Source organism: Clytia hemisphaerica, unplaced genomic scaffold (genome assembly GCF_902728285.1).
Source record: "Clytia hemisphaerica strain Z4C2 unplaced genomic scaffold, Clytia hemisphaerica genome assembly, whole genome shotgun sequence".
Classification (NCBI taxonomy): domain Eukaryota; kingdom Metazoa; phylum Cnidaria; class Hydrozoa; order Leptothecata; family Clytiidae; genus Clytia; species Clytia hemisphaerica.
The window spans coordinates 1,280,439-1,298,978 of NW_027103595.1; the positions used below are offsets into that span (position 1 = coordinate 1,280,439).

Sequence of the window (18,540 nt, forward strand, 5' to 3'; positions counted from 1 at the left end):
GCAACGTATGTCCGTGAGTCCGTCTACCTGTCTTTTACCGTAATTTCAGCGGTTTAATTTCAACGTAGGAACCGTGTCAGAACCCATTTTTTAGAGATTTAAAATTTGTCATATCTCAACTTTAAAAAACACATAGTTGGACAATATTCAAGACCATTGAAGGTTTCTGCAGGCAAAATATCTCAAATCATCTGATCATCCCTTTAAAAACGCTCTAAAGTATAAATCAAAGTAACTTTTTGAAATGTTGGCTTTAACTTTAATTTTCTTCCTGCTTTTTGAGATTTTGATAAAAAAATCGATAGTCGCGTGTCTTTCAAAAGAAAATTTATACACACTCTTATGTTACTATAAGATGTGATTTGAGCCGGTTAGTTTCATTGACAAAAAACCTTGTGCAAAATTGTCAACTACCAACGTCTTAACACCGTCCATCTGACACCCCTAACGTTCATTTAACGTTAAAACGACGTTGTGTGCCAAGCGAAGTTGTAATCTTTGGTTGACATTAAGTATTATATCTATTATGTGGGGGTAAAACTATCATAAAACACACGCGATTAAATGAAATATCAAATTAACATCCAAATACTGTAAAACTTAATGCAATTTTTAGTTACAGGATTCATTTATGAAACGATTATGGCTTAACTTTGTCTGTACATAGACCCAATATCTATGGCTAATTTCAAAATTCATTGCCGGAGAGGGTCTGTTGTCATTGTCTTTTCTCATTTGAGACTTTTCAAACCGACAGCTGTAGTGGAGTGTTGATGAGAGAGGGGATACGATGTGAGATGTGTTACTGTTCATAAATTGTACTTCATCGCAAACGTCTCCGTAGGGGAATTTTTTTATCAAACAGACAATGCGCACTGATTGTACTACGAAGCGATAAACGTGAGATTCACTCTGGTGCAGAGAAGGTTTAACTTAGCTATTAAGAAATCACTACACTGCCTTAGGAAAAACCTCTAAGCCGAGAAAAATTTCGCAAATGAATTTTATCTACTTATCCAGTACAGATCCAGTAGGATGGTGGCAAGGGGAAAATGCCCCCCTCCCAGCGGCCGATTTTCTTGGGGGGGGGGGGCGAAATCAAAAGGGCGCTAAAAGACACCTCTGTTTACTAATTTTAGCGCTCCTTTTACACCTTAGATATGGCAGTTTTCGGCCAAAAAGAGAGAAAATACCACAAAATTTTCCTTCTCCCTTCGCTTGCGTTATTTTCAAAAATCGACTTTACTTATTTACTTTTCATAGGGGGGGGGTGCGCCAAAATCGAAATCTCCTTAAAATTGCCTCCCCAATCTGAGCGAATTTTAGTCGACCCATCTAGCTACTGTTTAGTACGACATAAAAGGAGCTAACAATGCAATCAATGAATTGAAAATAGGACAAATCTACCATAATACTAGAAAACTCCTACGTTTGCAGATTAAAAGGAATATCTCTTAATCCCTTCCACAGATTGTTAGCAGCTCGTCTGCTCGTCTTTTCACGAAAATAGCACAAAAATCACAAGTTATAAAACTAATAAAAAGGTTCGACATTCCAAAAAGGTCTTAAAATTTCCCCAGAAGAGGAATACACGTTTTTTTTTATTAGAACACCTAAAATTTGGCTGAGCCTGGATGTGCTTATTTTTTTAGCAATTTTCAGCCTAAAATGTTCTTAAATGCGTTCTTAATTTTTCAGACTACTCTAAATCGACAATATGATACAAAATAAAGAGCACTTAAATTTGGCAAAATTTGGACAATATTTGACTCTCGACTTTTGAAGATCCACCCCTAAATTCGGTTAAAACTGCTTAAAAAGAGGAAAAAATTGTAGTTTCTTGTCATTTTTTTCCAAACTGAGGCTGGGCATGTTCTTAAGATGTTCTTAATTTTTCGACGAATTTCAGCCTATATGTTCTTATAAACTAGGTTCTAATAAAAAAAAAAACGTGTATGTGCTAAGTACTCTAGAAAAAATCTCACTAAGGGTAAAAAATAGCTGAAACCTCTCAAATATAGGAATTTTTAATAATTGAAGAAAATTGAAAAAAAAAACAAAGAAACTTTTTGTAAAAATTCTCTCCTTTCGGAGAGTCTGGCACGTAAAAGAGCAACCCCAGACCCTAGGACCGCACGCAGTAAACTTTTTATGGTTATCACATGTCACAAGCCTTATGGTTGACGCGACTTGTCCTGCTTTCACGCCAACCATAAAACCTATACCCTTCGTTGTAACAATAACATTCGACAAATAGAAAAAAAACAGGAGCTATGTCGAGTTTACTTGTTAAGTTTCACCAAAGCCAAATAAAAGATTTGTGCAAAATATGTTTTAAAAAAGGGGTAAAATGGGAATGGATTATAGCCCAAAATATTTAATTGCAGATAATAGAGAGTTTATGAATTTGCACTTTTGAGGACAGTAAAGTAATTAAAAGCGGTTTGGTAAAATCGAGGACGGTAAAAGTGCTAGTTTACCGTAATCCGATCTAGACAAATCAGAAGCTAACCGTTTCCGTTGCAGAAAAAAAATACACACATAAACTCACTAATAAGGGAGAAGCACTGGAAGAACCTAACAAGCTATTTAGAGGGGATAAGGGGTTTTTAAAGTGACATAAAAAGTCAATTGCTCAAGGATCGGGGTAGGTTGCAGAATTAACAGACTTTAACAGGGAATAAACGTAGAAAGAAGTGCAAAAACCCTCAATCCAACACAAAATATTTGAGACAAAGGGTATTTCCCTGTCACAAATGATTTTTAAGCGCGTTAAACTAGAGTTGGAAAGTAGAGTTTTAACATGAGACTTAACACTTAGGACCTTAGCATCCCAAGATTTAAAAGCTCAAAATTGTTTCGATCAGGCTGGGAATATAGCTTAGAAGCCACCGAACCCCTCAAAAATCAAAATATTCAATGGAAGAAAGTGGAAGTGCTAAAATAGCCTGAACTTTAAATTCTGAAAAACGTTAAAATACAATATATTTTAATATATTTCGAGCAAGATTTCTGGTTTAGACGGCCCACATTTTTGCCCTGCTTATTTTAATTTCAAATTTCAGTGGGAAGAAAGTTCTTCTTTTGATTTCTTTTTTAAACGTTTTTCACAGCAAAGATTTTAACTGCCAACTTTTTGCTTTCTCTAGCAATTAGAATATGCAAAAAGTCGGCCGTCTAAACTAGAGCTGGGTGGGGTGATGGCGGAAAATATAGGCCACCGGAGGAGGATAGCTTGCTTAAGAAATGAAACAAAAGAAATTATCATGTGTTTTAATCGATTTTCTTTCATAAATAACGTGTAAAAAGATAACAATAAACCGATAAAATCTACCGACAAAATTTTATTGCGCAATCTAATGATGCTTCAACGAAGACAATAAAGACGTTACATTTTTAGTTCTAAGAGGTGAACATTTTTGCTTTAAAATTTTAATTTACAATCTTGAAATAGATGAGATGGTAAATTGCTAGAAAACACCAAAAATATCCAATACACAAGTCCACGAGAAGCCCAGCTGGCACACAACGTCGTTTCAACGTTTTTCTAGTATTCACAACGTCCATTTAACGCTAGATGAACGTTGAAACAACGTTGTGTGCCAGCTGGGAGAGTTTTTTAAAGTGTAGTTAAGAGTATAGCAATCAACTACCATTGTTTCAGTTCTCGATGCGCTAGTCTCCTCCAGCCGGCCGTGAAAGCGTCGTCACATAAGAAGCTAGCTTACGATTTCGGGTAACTCGAAAAAAACTATTGACTCCCGTTTTCATTATTGTTTAACACTTTTTGAAAAGTCAATTTTAGCTTGAAAAGTTAATAACTTGAAAAGAAAACTCACTAGATCAAGTTTAATATGATAATACCTCAAAAGTTAGTTATCTTTTAAGTTAGCCCTGGTCAAAAAACTTGGAAAGTTTTTGTAAGATCCTGGAAGAGATTGTATCCCATCTTCAACTTAAAGGCATTTTTGGAAGAAACAGACTTTGTTTTTTTCTCAAGAGGAGTTCATGGAGTCACTTTTTATGCCAAAGAAATAATTTTGTACCATGCGAAATGTTGAGCAGCAAAGTCATCCTTGAAATATATCAATATATCAATAGTGAGATGAATGGAAGAGTGTTATTTCGTCCAACTGACTTTCTGGATATCATAATGCTCAGATAATCCTCCCAAATAATCATTCAGTTCCTACAACAAAAAAGAAAATGCCATATAATGTAATGATATAATGACGGTAAATACTCTATAAAGTTTTGCATCATGTTAAAACAGTCCTTTTTTCCTCCTGAAGTCTCTAAAATTTTGGTAAAACAGCCTTTTTAGTGGAAAAACACTAGAAGAAGTTCCTTTTTTGGCCACCCACGGGCGCTGCCCTTTCCAAAAGATGGTCAGTATGTAAACTGTTTCCAAATTTTTGAATGATAAAGAGAAAATCAAATATATGATCTATAGGTCTCGTGGTTATAATATTATTATTTACTTTTAATCTGTTACACGTTTTTTTTTTTTATAAGAACGTCAAAAATTTTCGAAGCCTTCGGATGTTCTTAGTTTTTTGGATTTGAAGCCTAAAAATGTTCTTAAAATGTTCTTATTTTCAGCATTTTTTGAGCATTTTGATGTAATTTCTTAAGAAAATGCATGTTTTTAAGTCTCCAAAGCCTTAGAATGTTCTTAGAATGTTCTTAAATTTTTGGGCCTCGAAGCCTTATGTTCTTATATAGTTTGTTCTTATTAAAAAAAAACGTGTAGTCTGATTTAACACTGTAACTTTGGTCACAAGTCAATTTAGCTTTTTCTCATTAAAATTTATCACAAAACTGACCGAAGGGACGGACCGAAGCTAATCAAACTGGTCAAGAAATATGGAGAATGATTTCATACCTCTACTCTTTGCTTGTGGGTCTTTGATGCTTTCTCCAAAATTCTTTGAGCAGCCTAAATATTAAAATTAAAATGAAGCATGATGTAATTTTAAAGCATTCAAAAATCAAATCCTCCGAAAAAAAATATTCGAAACCCCACCTAAAACGTTTACAATCAAAGTGCAGAGCTAAAATCTATAAAACAAACGAGAAAAAAGCATTTTTATAGCTTTCCTCTGAACAACTCTCAATAAAAGAAAAAGTAAAATACACCATTACGAGACCTAAATTCGACGCAATTTAAGCAAAAGAAAATTAAAGAAAGAACTACACCCCTACACTACACTCCCTTCTCCCAGCCTCATTAGGATTACTTCAGTCAGTGGGGATTTTGTTTTCAAGTCAGAAAATTCAGTGGGGATGGAAAAAATAGCACGATATTTTGCAGTGAGGATTTGCTCATCAGATTTTTTTCAGCGGGGACAAAAATTTAGGATAATTTTCCACCGGGGACGATATGTTGGCCAATTTTTCCAGTGGACCTGCGAGAAGGGGGTGTAGAACTGAATTTTGAGGAAACAATACAAAACTCGACGAAACAAATGGGCTACTCCAGAAATAGTCTGTACCCCTTATGTTGAGGAGGTGTGACGTCCAGGGTGGTATGGAAAATAAAAAATCCAGGGTTATCAGTAAAATTGGGTTGAAAATCCAGGGTGGTCAGTATAACAAGGTCGAAAATCCAGGGTGGTCCAAAGAAATGGAAGAAAAAATCCAAGGGGGTCCTGAAAAATTGGAAAAAATCCAGGAGGTCACCTTTTAAAAAAAGATCTCCTCAACATAGGGGGTCCAAAATACCCTTATGGTTCAAATCAGCCATTCAGAAAGTAAAAGTTTAAGAAACAACAAAGTTTATTTTTTATTTGAGCAAAAGGTTTTCGGTTAAAACCATCTTCGGTGCTAGTTGTTAAAAACATACCTTCTCTCTTGAGCTTTTTCAAATGCTAACTCGGCAGCTGTCTTTTTGATAACAACTTCTTCTTCTTCTTGTTTTTGTGAAGAACTTCCAGCTTCTTCATAATCACTCTCACCATCTTCACCTTGTTTCGATTCTTTGGAAGAAGATTTGGAAGCTTCTTCTAGAATATCCTTGGCTTTGTTCTTCTTTTTCTTCTTCTTGCTCCTAAAGTGAAAGATCAGAAACCGTTTTAATCTCTATATACACGTTTTTTAAATTAGAATCCAGTCTATAAAACCATTTAGACTGAAATTCGTCGAAAATTTAAGAACATCGTAAGAACATGCCCTGCCTCAGAAACTACAATTTTTCCTCTTTTCAAGCAGTTTTAACCCAACTTCGTGGATTTTCTAAAATCGAGAGTCAAAAATATTGTCCAAATTTAACCAATTTTAAGTGCTCTTTATTTTGCATGATATTGTCGATTTAGAGTAGTTTCTGAAAAATTAAGAACGCATTTTAGGAACAATTTAGGCTGAAAATTGCTAAACGTGTATTTGGTCTGTGCAGCAACCATTGTACCCAGCACCTCGAATAAGGGTAATGTATGCTACCCTGTTTCTTCTAATTCTCTACATTTTTTATTTGATTCGAAAAACAAGGACTGGACAAGTAGGCATTTTTACATTCTTTGGCGGTAGGAGATACTCAAGAATTTTTCTGAAACTGTCCAAATATTTCTCAATCTGTAGAAAATCTCCCAACCTTTTATGATGACTGCCGAAGGATAATAATAAAACCGAAGAGTGTTAAGAGGATTCTTAATGGTAAACTACAGGATGACGGTAAAGCAAAATGTTAACTTACTAATTTGTTTTACAAATTTTCTTACTGGATGACATAAGGTTGTTACCGTAAGTTGGTCTAATGTCGACATTCCTCTTCTAAATTCGCCACCCTTCTTTAGAGATAGGAATAATAGGAAGGTCAGAATCGCTGATTGAAACTATTTTTTTATTGCAGAGCAATCAGTTGAGGAGTCCATCAGTGATTCCGACCTTTCTATTATTTCTATCTCTAAAGAAGGATGCCGAAATTAGAAGGGGGATGTCGACATTATGCCAACTTACGGTACATGAGCTCTAGTTTAGACGGCCGACTTTCTGCCCTGCCTATTCTAATTGTTAGAGTAGGCAGAAAGAGGGCACAAAGTTGGTTGTTAAAATCTTTGCTTGGAAAGGTTTGAAAGAAGACATTGCATTGACGTCAAAAGAGGGCTATGCATCACTTTAGACAGCCCACTTTATGCCCTCTTTAATTCGCAATTAGAATAGGCAGGGCAAAAAGTGGGCCGTCTAAACTAGAGCTGACTAAAGGTTCAATCTCATGAGAAGAGCCTTTGGTAAGTTGAAAATCTTGCCCTTCTATTCTGTTTTGAAATTCTTAGTCTCTATCTTCTCGCAAAATTCATTTTTTGAAAACTTTCTTGCTAAATTTCTGAAAATATTTTTTTCTTTTTTACGTTGCTTATATTACACGCTTTTCACTTCTTTCACAAAAATGCCATTTTATGCATGAGACGTATGTACTAAATGCTAAATCTAGTCTGAATTAGGATCCTAACCTAAGAATGCTGTAAGAATATTTTAGTATGATTTTAGTTAAGAATATCCATGATTTACACCATTCTTATAAAAGAAACAAGCAACATGCTGAATGGACCTACCTAATGATTAACATCAGATGAAAATAAGAAAAAAGTGACAATAATTGTACAAAAATTCAGAATGGAAAAATAAAGCTTGTGTGTTGAAATGATAAAATGTAAAATGATAAAAAGGAATGTCCCCAAATACGAAGATCACTTAAACCATTCAAACCCAAAAAACCTTTTAAGCTGTTTTTGGCCCAAATTTGCCCAAAACAATTTTCCTTAAAAATCTGGCTCCGGCACATTTTTGGCATTGTCATTTTGCATCATTGTGCAAAAAATCAGAAAAAAATCATGAGTCAACATTGAGAAAAGCTATAGTTTCTTATTTGGTTAAAGGGAATTTCCCCAAAATACGAAAATCCGTCTTTTAAGGCGAATAAGAATTTTCCAGGAAAAAACACTTCAGCCATTCTTTAAAGAATCTTGCCCTCCATCTTTGTACAACAAATGAGAAAAAAGTAATGACAGGATTTTGCACAAAGTCCAAAAAACCCTATTTTTAGGTAGTTTTTAGCCCAAATTTGCCCAAATATATTTTTTTTCGAAAATCGGGCTCCGTCACATTTTAGGCATTGCCATTTTGCATCAATGTGCAAAAAATCAGAAAAAAATAATGAGTCAACTTTGAGAAAAGCTATATTTTCTTATTTGGTTAAAGGGAATTTCCCCAAAATACGAAAATCCGTTTTTTAAGGCGAATAAAAATTTTCCGGGAAAATCCACTTCAGCCATTCTTTAGAGAATCTTGCCCTGCATCTTTGTACAAAAAATCAGAAAAAAGTAATGACAGAATTTTGCACAAAGTCCAAAAAACCCTATTTTTAGGCAGTTTTTGGCCCAAATTTGCCCAAATATATTATTTTCGAAAATCGGGCTCCGACACATTTTAGGCATTGCCATTTTGCATCATTGTGCAAAAAATCAGAAAAAAGTAACGAGTCAACATTGAGAAAAGCTATATTTTCTTATTTGGTTAAAGGGAATTTCCCCAAAATACGAAAATCCGTTTTTTAAGGCGAATAAAAATTTTCCGGGAAAATCCACTTCAGCCATTCTTTAGAGAATCTTGCCCTGCATCTTTGTACAAAAAATCAGAAAAAAGTAATGACAGAATTTTGCACAAAGTCCAAAAAACCCTATTTTTAGGTAGTTTTTGGCCCAAATTTGCCAAAATAAATTTTTTCTCAAAAATCGGGCTCCGTCACGTTCTGGGCATTGCCATTTTGCATCATTGTGCAAAAAAATCAGAAAAAACTAATGAGCCAATCCTGAGAAAAGCTGGTAACAGACGGACGGACGGACGGACATGGGTTAATTTATAGAACCTCCACCGGGGCACCCGGCGGTAGGTCCAAAAAGCTTGTAGTATATCCGGGAAATGTAGATAAATGTACAGTATATGGCCCCCAAAGCGGAGACGGCCCCCAAAACGGAGGTTTTCATTAAAATGAAGATTCTGACTTGTAGATTTATCAGAATTAAACAATTTTTGTTTATTTTGAAAGAATGATGGTTATACTTAAAAATGAGCATGTTTTTGCTGGTTTGAGACACATTCAAAATAACATATTTGCGTCTAAAGGAAATATTTTAACCCCAAAATTAGATAAAAATTGAATATAACTCACTCTAGCACCTTGGATATTGAAAATAAGTTATGAAAATGGGGTATAGGAAACTTTCTACACCTAATGCCGTTCAGAAAATGCAAATACATCTGTGACTTTAGAGGCTGGGTAAAAGATATAGCATCTAGAAGGTCAACCAGTATTTTGGAGCCCTAGAATCAGCATTGACAAAACCGAAAATTCTAAATATGAGAAAAAGCAAAAGATTTTGGGATTCTATTCCTATCACCTTGAGTTAAAAGTTTATAACAAAAAATTAACATTATATAAAAATTTTCGCTGAATCAGCAAAAACGGCAAATTCTGTCATTTTTTTTGCAAAATATAGAAGAAAAATATCTTTAAAGCTTAATATTTTCAGTTTCAGTTAAGCTTTTTTTCTAAAATTTTCACAGCTTATTCCATACATGAATGGAACTATTTTCAAAAGAGATTTTTTTTCAAAAACTTGATTAAGACGTTGTTAAATCAAAATTGTCATTTGAAAATATATACTGTAAAAATTTTATCAAATAGATTTATGCCCAAAACCCTCTAAATCATATTTCAAAACTATGGTCAAAATTTGGTATTCAAATCTTAAAGATATCTCGAGAAATCGCTAAAATTTCAAACCTCCGTTTTGGGGGCCATTAGAAAAAAGCTACCTATCTTTAAGCGATTGAAAAATATTGTTGAAATTGAAAATTTTGAAAAAGAACTTCCAGGAAATAAAGTAGAAATGTTAAAGGTTTTCATGCAGCAATAATTTTTGTAAAATCTCTTTTCCTCTAGATTTGAGAGAAATTTCAAATTTGATCGCCGTTTTGGGGGCCACATACTGTACCCTTTGGATTAATTCATAGACTGACTAAAGGTTCAATCTCATGAGAAGAGCCTTTGGTAAGTTGAAAATCTTGCCCTTCTATTCTGTTTTGAAATTCTTAGTCTCTATCTTCTCGCAAAATTCATTTTTTGAAAACTTTCTTGCTAAATTTCTGAAAATATTTTTTTCTTTTTTACGTTGCTTATATTACATGCTTTTCACTTCTTTCACAAAAATGCCATTTTATGCATGAGACGTATGTACTAAATGTTAAATCTAGTCTGAATTAGGATCCTAACCTAAGAATGCTGTAAGAATATTTTAGGATGATTTTAGTTAAGAATATCCATGATTTACACCATTCTTATAAAAGAAAAAAGCGTGTAGTATATCCGGGAAAATGTACATAATCAGACATAATATGTACCTTCTGGATTAATTCATAGAAATAGAAATAGAAATGTTTGTGAGATTGACCTTTTTATCATATGAAAACATTGATTATCCCTCTGTACAAAAAGAGACAAATTTCAATATCAAAAATACAGTATAACTGTAGATTTTGTAAGGCACTGATTTTTAGATTAAACTAATTATTACATATTTTTTTATATGCTGCATACAAAATCCACAAAAACTGGCTCAGGAGATGCTTAGATCGAAAGATTAATGCAAGAAGTTCTGTAAATCCGTTAAATCCCAACCAAAAAATCGGAAAATGTAGGCTTAGCAGGTAATAATGCTTAGCATAGGCTTTAATATTTGCCATATCTGTGCCTTAGTATGCTTTATAAGTGCAAAACTTATGTACCATAACTTTGTGTAATGCCGACATACCTTGTCTAATTCTGTCATATCAACTTTCTGGTCTTTAAAATGTTTATAGATAAAACCACCTGAATAAGGTGTTTAAAAAAATTACTCAAATTGGTTGATCCTCCTGAATGATTTCAATAAAAATTTCAAACACAGAAGCGACTTCATTTTATTTTCATAAAATCAAAAATTTATTAAAGACGTTTCGGTGTCATCCGACCACCATCATCGGTTAAAAAAAAACAAACTAACTACTCGTATCTATTTTTCAGACCAGATAGTTGCTGTGGGGGAATTAGACAAGGTATGTCGGCATTACACAAAGTGTACATTACCATTACACGAAGCTACGGTAATCATGTGAACAATAAATAAAAATTTTCTTACTTTTTAACTTTACCACCTTTCAATCGGAGACCACCTGATGCAACACATTCATAAGGATCATCCTCATCTGCCATTGTTTAGGTTAATATGATTGTGTTTCAATTATAGTTTGTTCACTGAAAGTAGAAAAAAAGGTAAATAAGACTCCTTCTAGAATTATATGTCCTCATTGTCAGAAGCAATCAACAAAAAAAGCAAAAAGATCAAAGAGAAAAGCCTTAAAGTGGGAAAACAATTTTTTATTAATTTTATGGATTCGTAAAACTCAAAAATAATTTAAAGTATATATAAGTGGGTTTCAAAAACTTTTCTATGATATATTAAATGAAGACTCCTTGAATTAGCGAACATTTAGCCCAGAAATCTGGTGACGAAAACCCATTTTATACTGAATCTGATCCTTCTCATTTCTAAGGTGACGACGATGGCTTCATCAAAATACCTTTTTGCCTTTCCATCAGCTTAGTTGGAAAATATGCAATTAAGATATGTAAGTTTACACAATGATTAAAAATACAACAAAGTATCTTATAAAGAAATATTATATATACTCATTAGAACAATAAAAGATGAAATCTCTTAATTCAAAAAGAAATATTTGCAAAACAACAAAAGCCTAAAAGAAATTTTTTCTTAAAGATATATATAGCATATTCTGTTTTGATGCCATTAAAAAGTTCCACGAAGACAGATAGTAGGGGGCAATTTGTAAAATCGCTCGATTGTTTTGTTAGAAGCACTTGTTATACATTTTTGGAAACTTCAACCTAAGAGAAAATGAAATTACGATGTTTCCAATTCTTTTTCTGACACTTTGGTGTGATTTTCGGACCTCGGGTAAATTAATGCGTGTCCAAATTTTCGTCAATTTCTCGGAGGCAATTCCACTCCTCTAGCATAATAAATTATACCTTTAAAGAAGCGCATTACGATGTAGAACATGAAAATCGGTGTTACTTAAATTTAGGTTTTGCCAATTTTGCGAAAAACCGCAAAAACCAAAAAATGCTGACGTCAGCAAAATTTGTTGTTTAAATAACTCCAGTTTGGCTAATGGTATAAACATGAAATTTGGACCAAAGTTGCATATCATTAACAAAAACACTTTTGCATAATCCTTTTTTTCAAATTTTGCTGACGTCAGCAGAAATCAGCAAAATACGAAAATTTGCAATAAAGTGAATAAAATTTCAAAAAAAATTTTTATACCATTAGCCAAACTGGAGTTATTTAAAAAACAAGTTTTGCTGACGTCAGCATTTTTTGGTTTTTGCGATTTTTCGCAAAATTGGCAAAACCTAAATTTAAGTGACACCGATTCTCATGTTCTACATCGTAATGCGCTTCTTTAAAGGCATAATTTATTATGCTAGGAGGGGTGGAATTGCCTCCGAAAAATTAACGAAAATTTGGACACGCATTAATTTCCCCGAGACAAATATGACGGTCTCAGGCAAAAATCATAGGGACAAAAATTAATGAAAATTTTAGTTTGAGAAAACGGAGACCTGTTTTATATTTTTGGAAAGCTCTCAAAAAATTAAGATTAGAGATATATTGCAAGTATAGGTGATTTCTGTACCTAAAACTCGAGATATTAACCCTTAAAAACAGTGTTTTTCAGCAAGAAACAGCTGTTTTGTCCAGTTTTTGCGCTATTTGAAGCTCAATATCTCGAGTTAGGTACTGAAATCACCTATACTCGCAATATATCTCTAATATTAATTTTTTTAGAGCTTTTCAAAAATATACAACAGGTCTCCGTTTTCTCAAGCTAAAATTTTCATTAATTTTTGACCCTATAATTTTTGACTGAGACCGTAATTATTGTCCGAAAATCACACCAAAGTGTCCGAAAAAAAAATTAGAACCGAAGTAATTTTGATTACCCTACCCCTTAGCTTTCCAAAAATGTATAACAAGTGCTTCTAACAAAACAATCGAGCGATTTCAAAAAATCGAACAAAATTAACCCCCTACTAAGAGTACACACAACAAACTTTCAAAACACGCAAATTGAAAGCAGTGATTATGACGTTCGACATTCTTTCCTCCTGAGAAAGAAAATATTAAAACCATCGTTTTGATATACAAGGTCAAGCACCACACGTTAGTAAAATCCACTGTAAATCAGGGGGTTCAGATCAATGTTTTAATTTGATCATTTTGCAGTGCTATTCCCAGGAGAATATTTTACAGTCAGGCAAATAAGGATTATTCTTGCACCTTCGTTGGTGATTTTTCAGCTTGAGTTTATGTCTAATGTTATGGTTTTTGGAAGTGCTTGTTCTAAGAGATGAGTGAATATAATTATTTTTGGTTTTCAAGAGAGGCAAATTTAAATCTTTCTTCTACAAGATTACACTTTATATAATGCCTATAATGCAGGTAAATTTTATATATATTAATACTTTTTCTTTTTGCATAGGTTTTGCATTTTTTCAATAAAATCTCACCACGGCACTTTGGCCAATACAATGATGGAGTACAAGGCTGAAAGCCACAAGAATATGGTTCATCCTATAAAAAGAAGTTCATTCTATGGTGGCCTATCTTGAAGTGAAGGTGGTTGAACAAAATGTTTTTGGCATATTGATGGGTTGGCAAACGATATCATACTCCAGGATGCACCGTCTCTTATCTCCCCCTTATTTTCTTGGTGTACTAACCCAATGCCTAACCGCTTGCGCCATCGAGACACGACAGAAAGCGCTGTCATTCACAAATACTTATAGCGTGTAATTTACAGACCTTAATTAAGAAAGCTCCCAACCTCAAAATATTTCTTTGCTTATGCGAGAAAGAAAGCAAAGATAAAAACGAAAATTGGCCCTCTGCTGAACTCAAATGGTGAATTAACGCAACGAAGCAAAGAAATGGCTGAAATTCTGTCAAGACAATACGTTTCCGTCTTCAGTGCACCAAAACCATTCGATATAATGCAGAGTGAAAATGATGAAGTCAACGTAGATATCATTTCAGATCTACAAGTTACAGAAGATGATTTAATAAAAGCAATCAACGATCTGTCCCAAACTGCAGCACCAGGTCCCGATGGTTTCCTTGCAATCTTTCTCAAACAATGCAAAGAAGAACTTTCTATTCCTCTTTGTATCCTCTGGAGACAAAGTTTGGACAAAGGGATTGTCCCAGACGAACTTAAAAGATGCACAATCACACCAATCTACAAAGGAGGTAGCAGATCACTGGCATCAAATTATAGACCAGTAGCCCTAACATCCCATGTCATCAAGATATTTGAAAAAGTACTCAGAGCACATATTGTAAAGCAAATGGATGAAAATAATCTGTTCAATCCCAATCAACATGGATTCAGAAGCGGGCGTTCATGTTTGAGTCAGCTTTTGGAACAATATGACCTGATACTAAATATATTGGACGAAGATGCTAATGCGGATGTTGTGTACCTAGATTTTTCAAAGGCTTTTGACAAAGTAGACCATTCAATTGTCCTACGAAAAATAAAGAAACTAGGAATAGATGGAAAATTATTACAGTGGCTAAAGTCCTTCCTAACAGAGAGAAACCAATCAGTGCTAGTGAATGGTGTCACTTCTGAATCACAACAGGTCATTTCAGGAGTCCCTCAAGGTAGTGTTTTGGGGCCTTTGATTTTCATCATATTGATTGGGGATATTGACAAGGAAGTGGTGCACAGCTTTCTCAAATCCTTCGCTGATGACACTCGCGCCACAAAGGAAGTCAAAACTCTAGAAGATGCTGTCCTACTTCAAAACGATCTTGATAGAATATATAAATGGACCGATGACAACAATATGAAGCTAAATGATATAAAATTTGAACTCTTGCGCTATGGAAAGAACCACGAGATCAAGACTCAAACAAGATATACATCACCCTCTGGTGTTGAGATTGAAACAAAAGATGTTGTGAAAGACCTTGGAATCCTGATGGACAGTAATTGCACATTTCAGAAGCAAATTACTGCAGTAATCGAAAAGGCTAAAAACTTAACATCTTGGATCCTGAGAACATTTTCTTCACGATCTTTGAATTGTATGATCGTACTATATAAATCATTGGTAATACCAATATTAGAATATTGCTCCGTTCTGTGGAGCCCAAATGCAGTTGGTCTCATTCAGAGACTTGAAGATATTCAAAAGTCCTTCTTACGAAAGATAAATGGCACCCCAAACAATTATTGGGAGTGTCTAAAACAGACAAAAATTTACTCACTTCAAAGGCGAAGAGAGCGCTACAGAATAATGTATGTCTGGAAGGTGATGGAAAATATTGTACCTGCTGTAAATGGTATCAAAACCACTGAAAACCCCCGGCTGGGCCGGATGTGTACACTGTCAATTCCAAAGAACCAAACATCAAAATTTAGAGACAGCACACTTGCAGTGCAAGGTGCAAAACTTTTTAATGCTATGCCAAAGAGCATCAGAAACCTCAAAAACATTTCTATCAATAAATTCAAAAGAGCCCTGGACACACACCTTAAGTCTATCCCAGATGAACCCCAAATCCATGGATATACTGGGTGCAGGAGAGCTAATTCCAATTCAATAATTGACATGAAAAATATCTGCTGAGATTCTTTTTCTCTCGACAGATTGATCACACAGAGGCGTGGTTCACCAAGAACCTTACCTGAAGCAGGATGCTCAAACAACCACACAAGTAACACAAGTAAGTAACCCTACTGGTGCCCCTACAAGGATCCCTACGGGATCCAAAGTTAAGTCACAGGGTACGAATGCCCCTAAGAAGGCCTTCGGCCTTATATATTGTGACTCTCGAGCTCCAAACCTAAACCTAACTGATGATAAGGCTGATGAAAATTACATATGAGTTTACCGTCGGCCGCCCGCATCTCTAAAAAGCACCCGCATGAAAATTTCATTATCTTCAAAATTCCTAAAATTTTCATTATTTCTATATTTCTTTACAACTACAACCTCCATCGTTGTTAAAATCGTCTCTACGCAGGATTCCCTCTACGCATGACCTTTTTCCCAGAGTAAACACGGGAAAACAAAGAAGATTTTTTACAGAAAATGTGACCGCCCTCAATCCTACAACTACAGCAGGCCCATCTATCTGCCTAACCGCCCTGGCGGCCATTTTAGTTTTTTGCCAAATTTAGCGCCACTATGGCAATCGATCTTTATTTTTCGTTCGCAAAACATGCGTAGGGTTGAAGCGAAGCAAATTTTTTTATTTTGATAGAGAATGGTTAGCAGAAATGGTGGATAAGGTGCTGTTGAGAAAATAATGAATAATGAATAATGAAATCATGCCGCATCTATTTTTGGGTAAGTTCACAACGGTAAACTCATATGTTAATTTCATCGGCCTAACCGAACCCCCGTCTACGTCCGCGGATTGAAAAATTTCACTTGCATCCTGAAGTATGATATCGTTTGCCAACCATATTGATGGAACTGTTTGGTTGCTACAGACAGTAGGAAAGAGTTGGAAAATCTGAATAAAGCAATAAATTTATAACTTTATGATGAACTGACAAACATTTTTCAAACAAAAAATTTATAGCTAATTGTGTCATTTCAAAAAATTCGCTTTTGGCAGTTAGTCACACTAGCGTCCCGCCAAAATGCGTATCAAAGATTAATGCTGCGAAAGCGCTATATCGTTTACTTGACTCTCAAGCAAAAAAATGCGGCGCAAAACTTCTAAAGGGATTCATGAAAAAATAACCCGGCGCTTTTTAATGAAATTAACATTTTCAAAAAGTTTGAGAAAATTGCCTAAAGTTTGAGCCATAGATGAAAAAATTTGAGCCAAGCCAACCTTGAAAACTAATTTGAAGATCAACTTCCCAAGAAAAAGATCTACGGGGGGAGGCGGAACCCACCTAGATCTGCGCACCACCGGATAGGCTGTTTCCCGGAAATTTTGCCGGACCTCAAATAATGACCCATTTACATATGCGGAATTATTTTTACTTTAGCGTATAAACCAGGTTTTAAAAATCGAAGCGCTGTCTCGGGGAATTGAATGACAATTTTTGGTTGGTTGATTTTGGCTGCTGCACGTTTTATTTTGTTTCAAACTTTCAAGTTTTAATTAATTGTCTTGCGAACTTGATTCAGGTAACTCTCATCCTTGTTGTGCAAATACATCCTGTAGATGACTGATGTTGTTTTTTGCGAAGCGAATTTATGAGCGAAGCAGTTTTGCTATATTGTGTGCACGTACATTTAACTTCTATCCCAAGTGAAAATTGGCCCAAAATTTGCTATATAAATCACATCTACAAACCGATGATTTTGTCAAAATGACCTTGAATGGTTTGGCTTGAAGCCACAAAAATTTTCTCGGTTTGGTAGCTAGGACTGCAAAAAATGCCGTTTTAAAATGGTGTACCCTAGCAGTGAACAGCAAAAAATTACCGGAAGCCGAAACACGGACTTAGAATCTGAAGTTGATCAAATTGCCGCGCGGGCGGCACGCGTATAAGCAATCTAAGCAGTGGTTCTTCGGTTTTAAATGTTTAGATTGCTGTGAAATGGAAAAAAAATTAGTTTGAAAGGTGACAGAAAGGATCTTCATCATTCCTTGACTTTTAAAAGTAACTATTAAGTATCAAATAAGGTCAATAAAAATGAGAAGTTTTTGCAGGTCGCGCGGGCGGGAGGGGTGCTCTTTTAAGTGAACTAAACTTACCTTGCAAAACCAAGTGGATATTCAATGATAAAGAGGAATGGAGGTAATCAAATTTGTCGAATTTGTTGAGAAAACAAATCAAAACTGGCCAAGAACCAACAACAAGCCATCTTTTGTAGATTTTTTTTGCTTTTGTTTACTTTTGATGATTTCAACAGACGATTAGAATAAAAAAATGTTCGAACGTTTGACGAATATCGTTCGATTTTTTAAGGCACCATTAACATTAGAAGAACTAAGAGAAGGAAAGAAAGAGCGTTTCGCAGGCGGGGCGGCGGGTGTTGTGCTGCTGTGGTTTTTTATGGTGTGTTTGGGGTATTATAAGGCTTAAGACCCTGTCTCTTTTAGGGTTTTATCAGAGTGGCTCTTATTTTTGCTAGCAACTTGCGAATTGAGGTAGAGTCTGGATCGCTTTGCAACCCTTATACAATACGGCTAGTTCTGAAAGCTAGATTTCCTAGTGTGACTAACTGTTTGGCTAGCGAACATTTAGAAATAGAAGAAAAAAAGTTTACAAAATAATCCGGCTTGCTCCAATCAAAAAATTTTGGTCACTAATCTTCTGACAAAAACAACCAACGAAACTGTATGGTCTACGAAGCAGTTTAGAAGGATTAGAAGGATTTTCTCAGACTGTAAAATACCAACCTTCACAGTCTTTCCGCCATTTTGAATAGAATGTTTTGAG

General features: G+C 34.8%; 1 protein-coding gene across 1 annotated transcript; it reads right to left on the minus strand.

The window, feature by feature from the left end:
• Nucleotides 1-3,267: 3,267 nt before the first annotated feature.
• Nucleotides 3,268-18,524, minus strand: LOC136801645 (protein FAM32A-like). Its single transcript, XM_067058287.1, has 5 exons — nt 18,501-18,524; nt 11,175-11,290; nt 5,845-6,049; nt 4,886-4,939; nt 3,268-4,189 (listed from the first exon to the last, which is right to left on the minus strand). The coding sequence occupies exons 2-5, from the start codon at nt 11,246-11,248 to the stop codon at nt 4,121-4,123; spliced, it is 402 nt and encodes a 133-aa protein (XP_066914388.1). The 5' UTR covers nt 11,249-11,290; nt 18,501-18,524; the 3' UTR covers nt 3,268-4,120.
• Nucleotides 18,525-18,540: the final 16 nt, after the last annotated feature.

Bases quoted from the DNA above. Each gene is read 5' to 3' on its own strand.
- LOC136801645 (XM_067058287.1), bottom strand. From the start codon at position 11,248: ATGGCAGATGAGGATGATCCTTATGAATGTGTTGCATCAGGTGGTCTC. The intron at 4,940-5,844 runs TATGTTTTTAAC...TTTAATATTTAG, and splicing joins AAAAAGCTCAAGAGAGAAGG to GCTGCTCAAAGAATTTTGGA. The intron at 4,190-4,885 runs GTATGAAATCAT...TTTTTGTTGTAG, and splicing joins CCCACAAGCAAAGAGTAGAG to GAACTGAATGATTATTTGGG.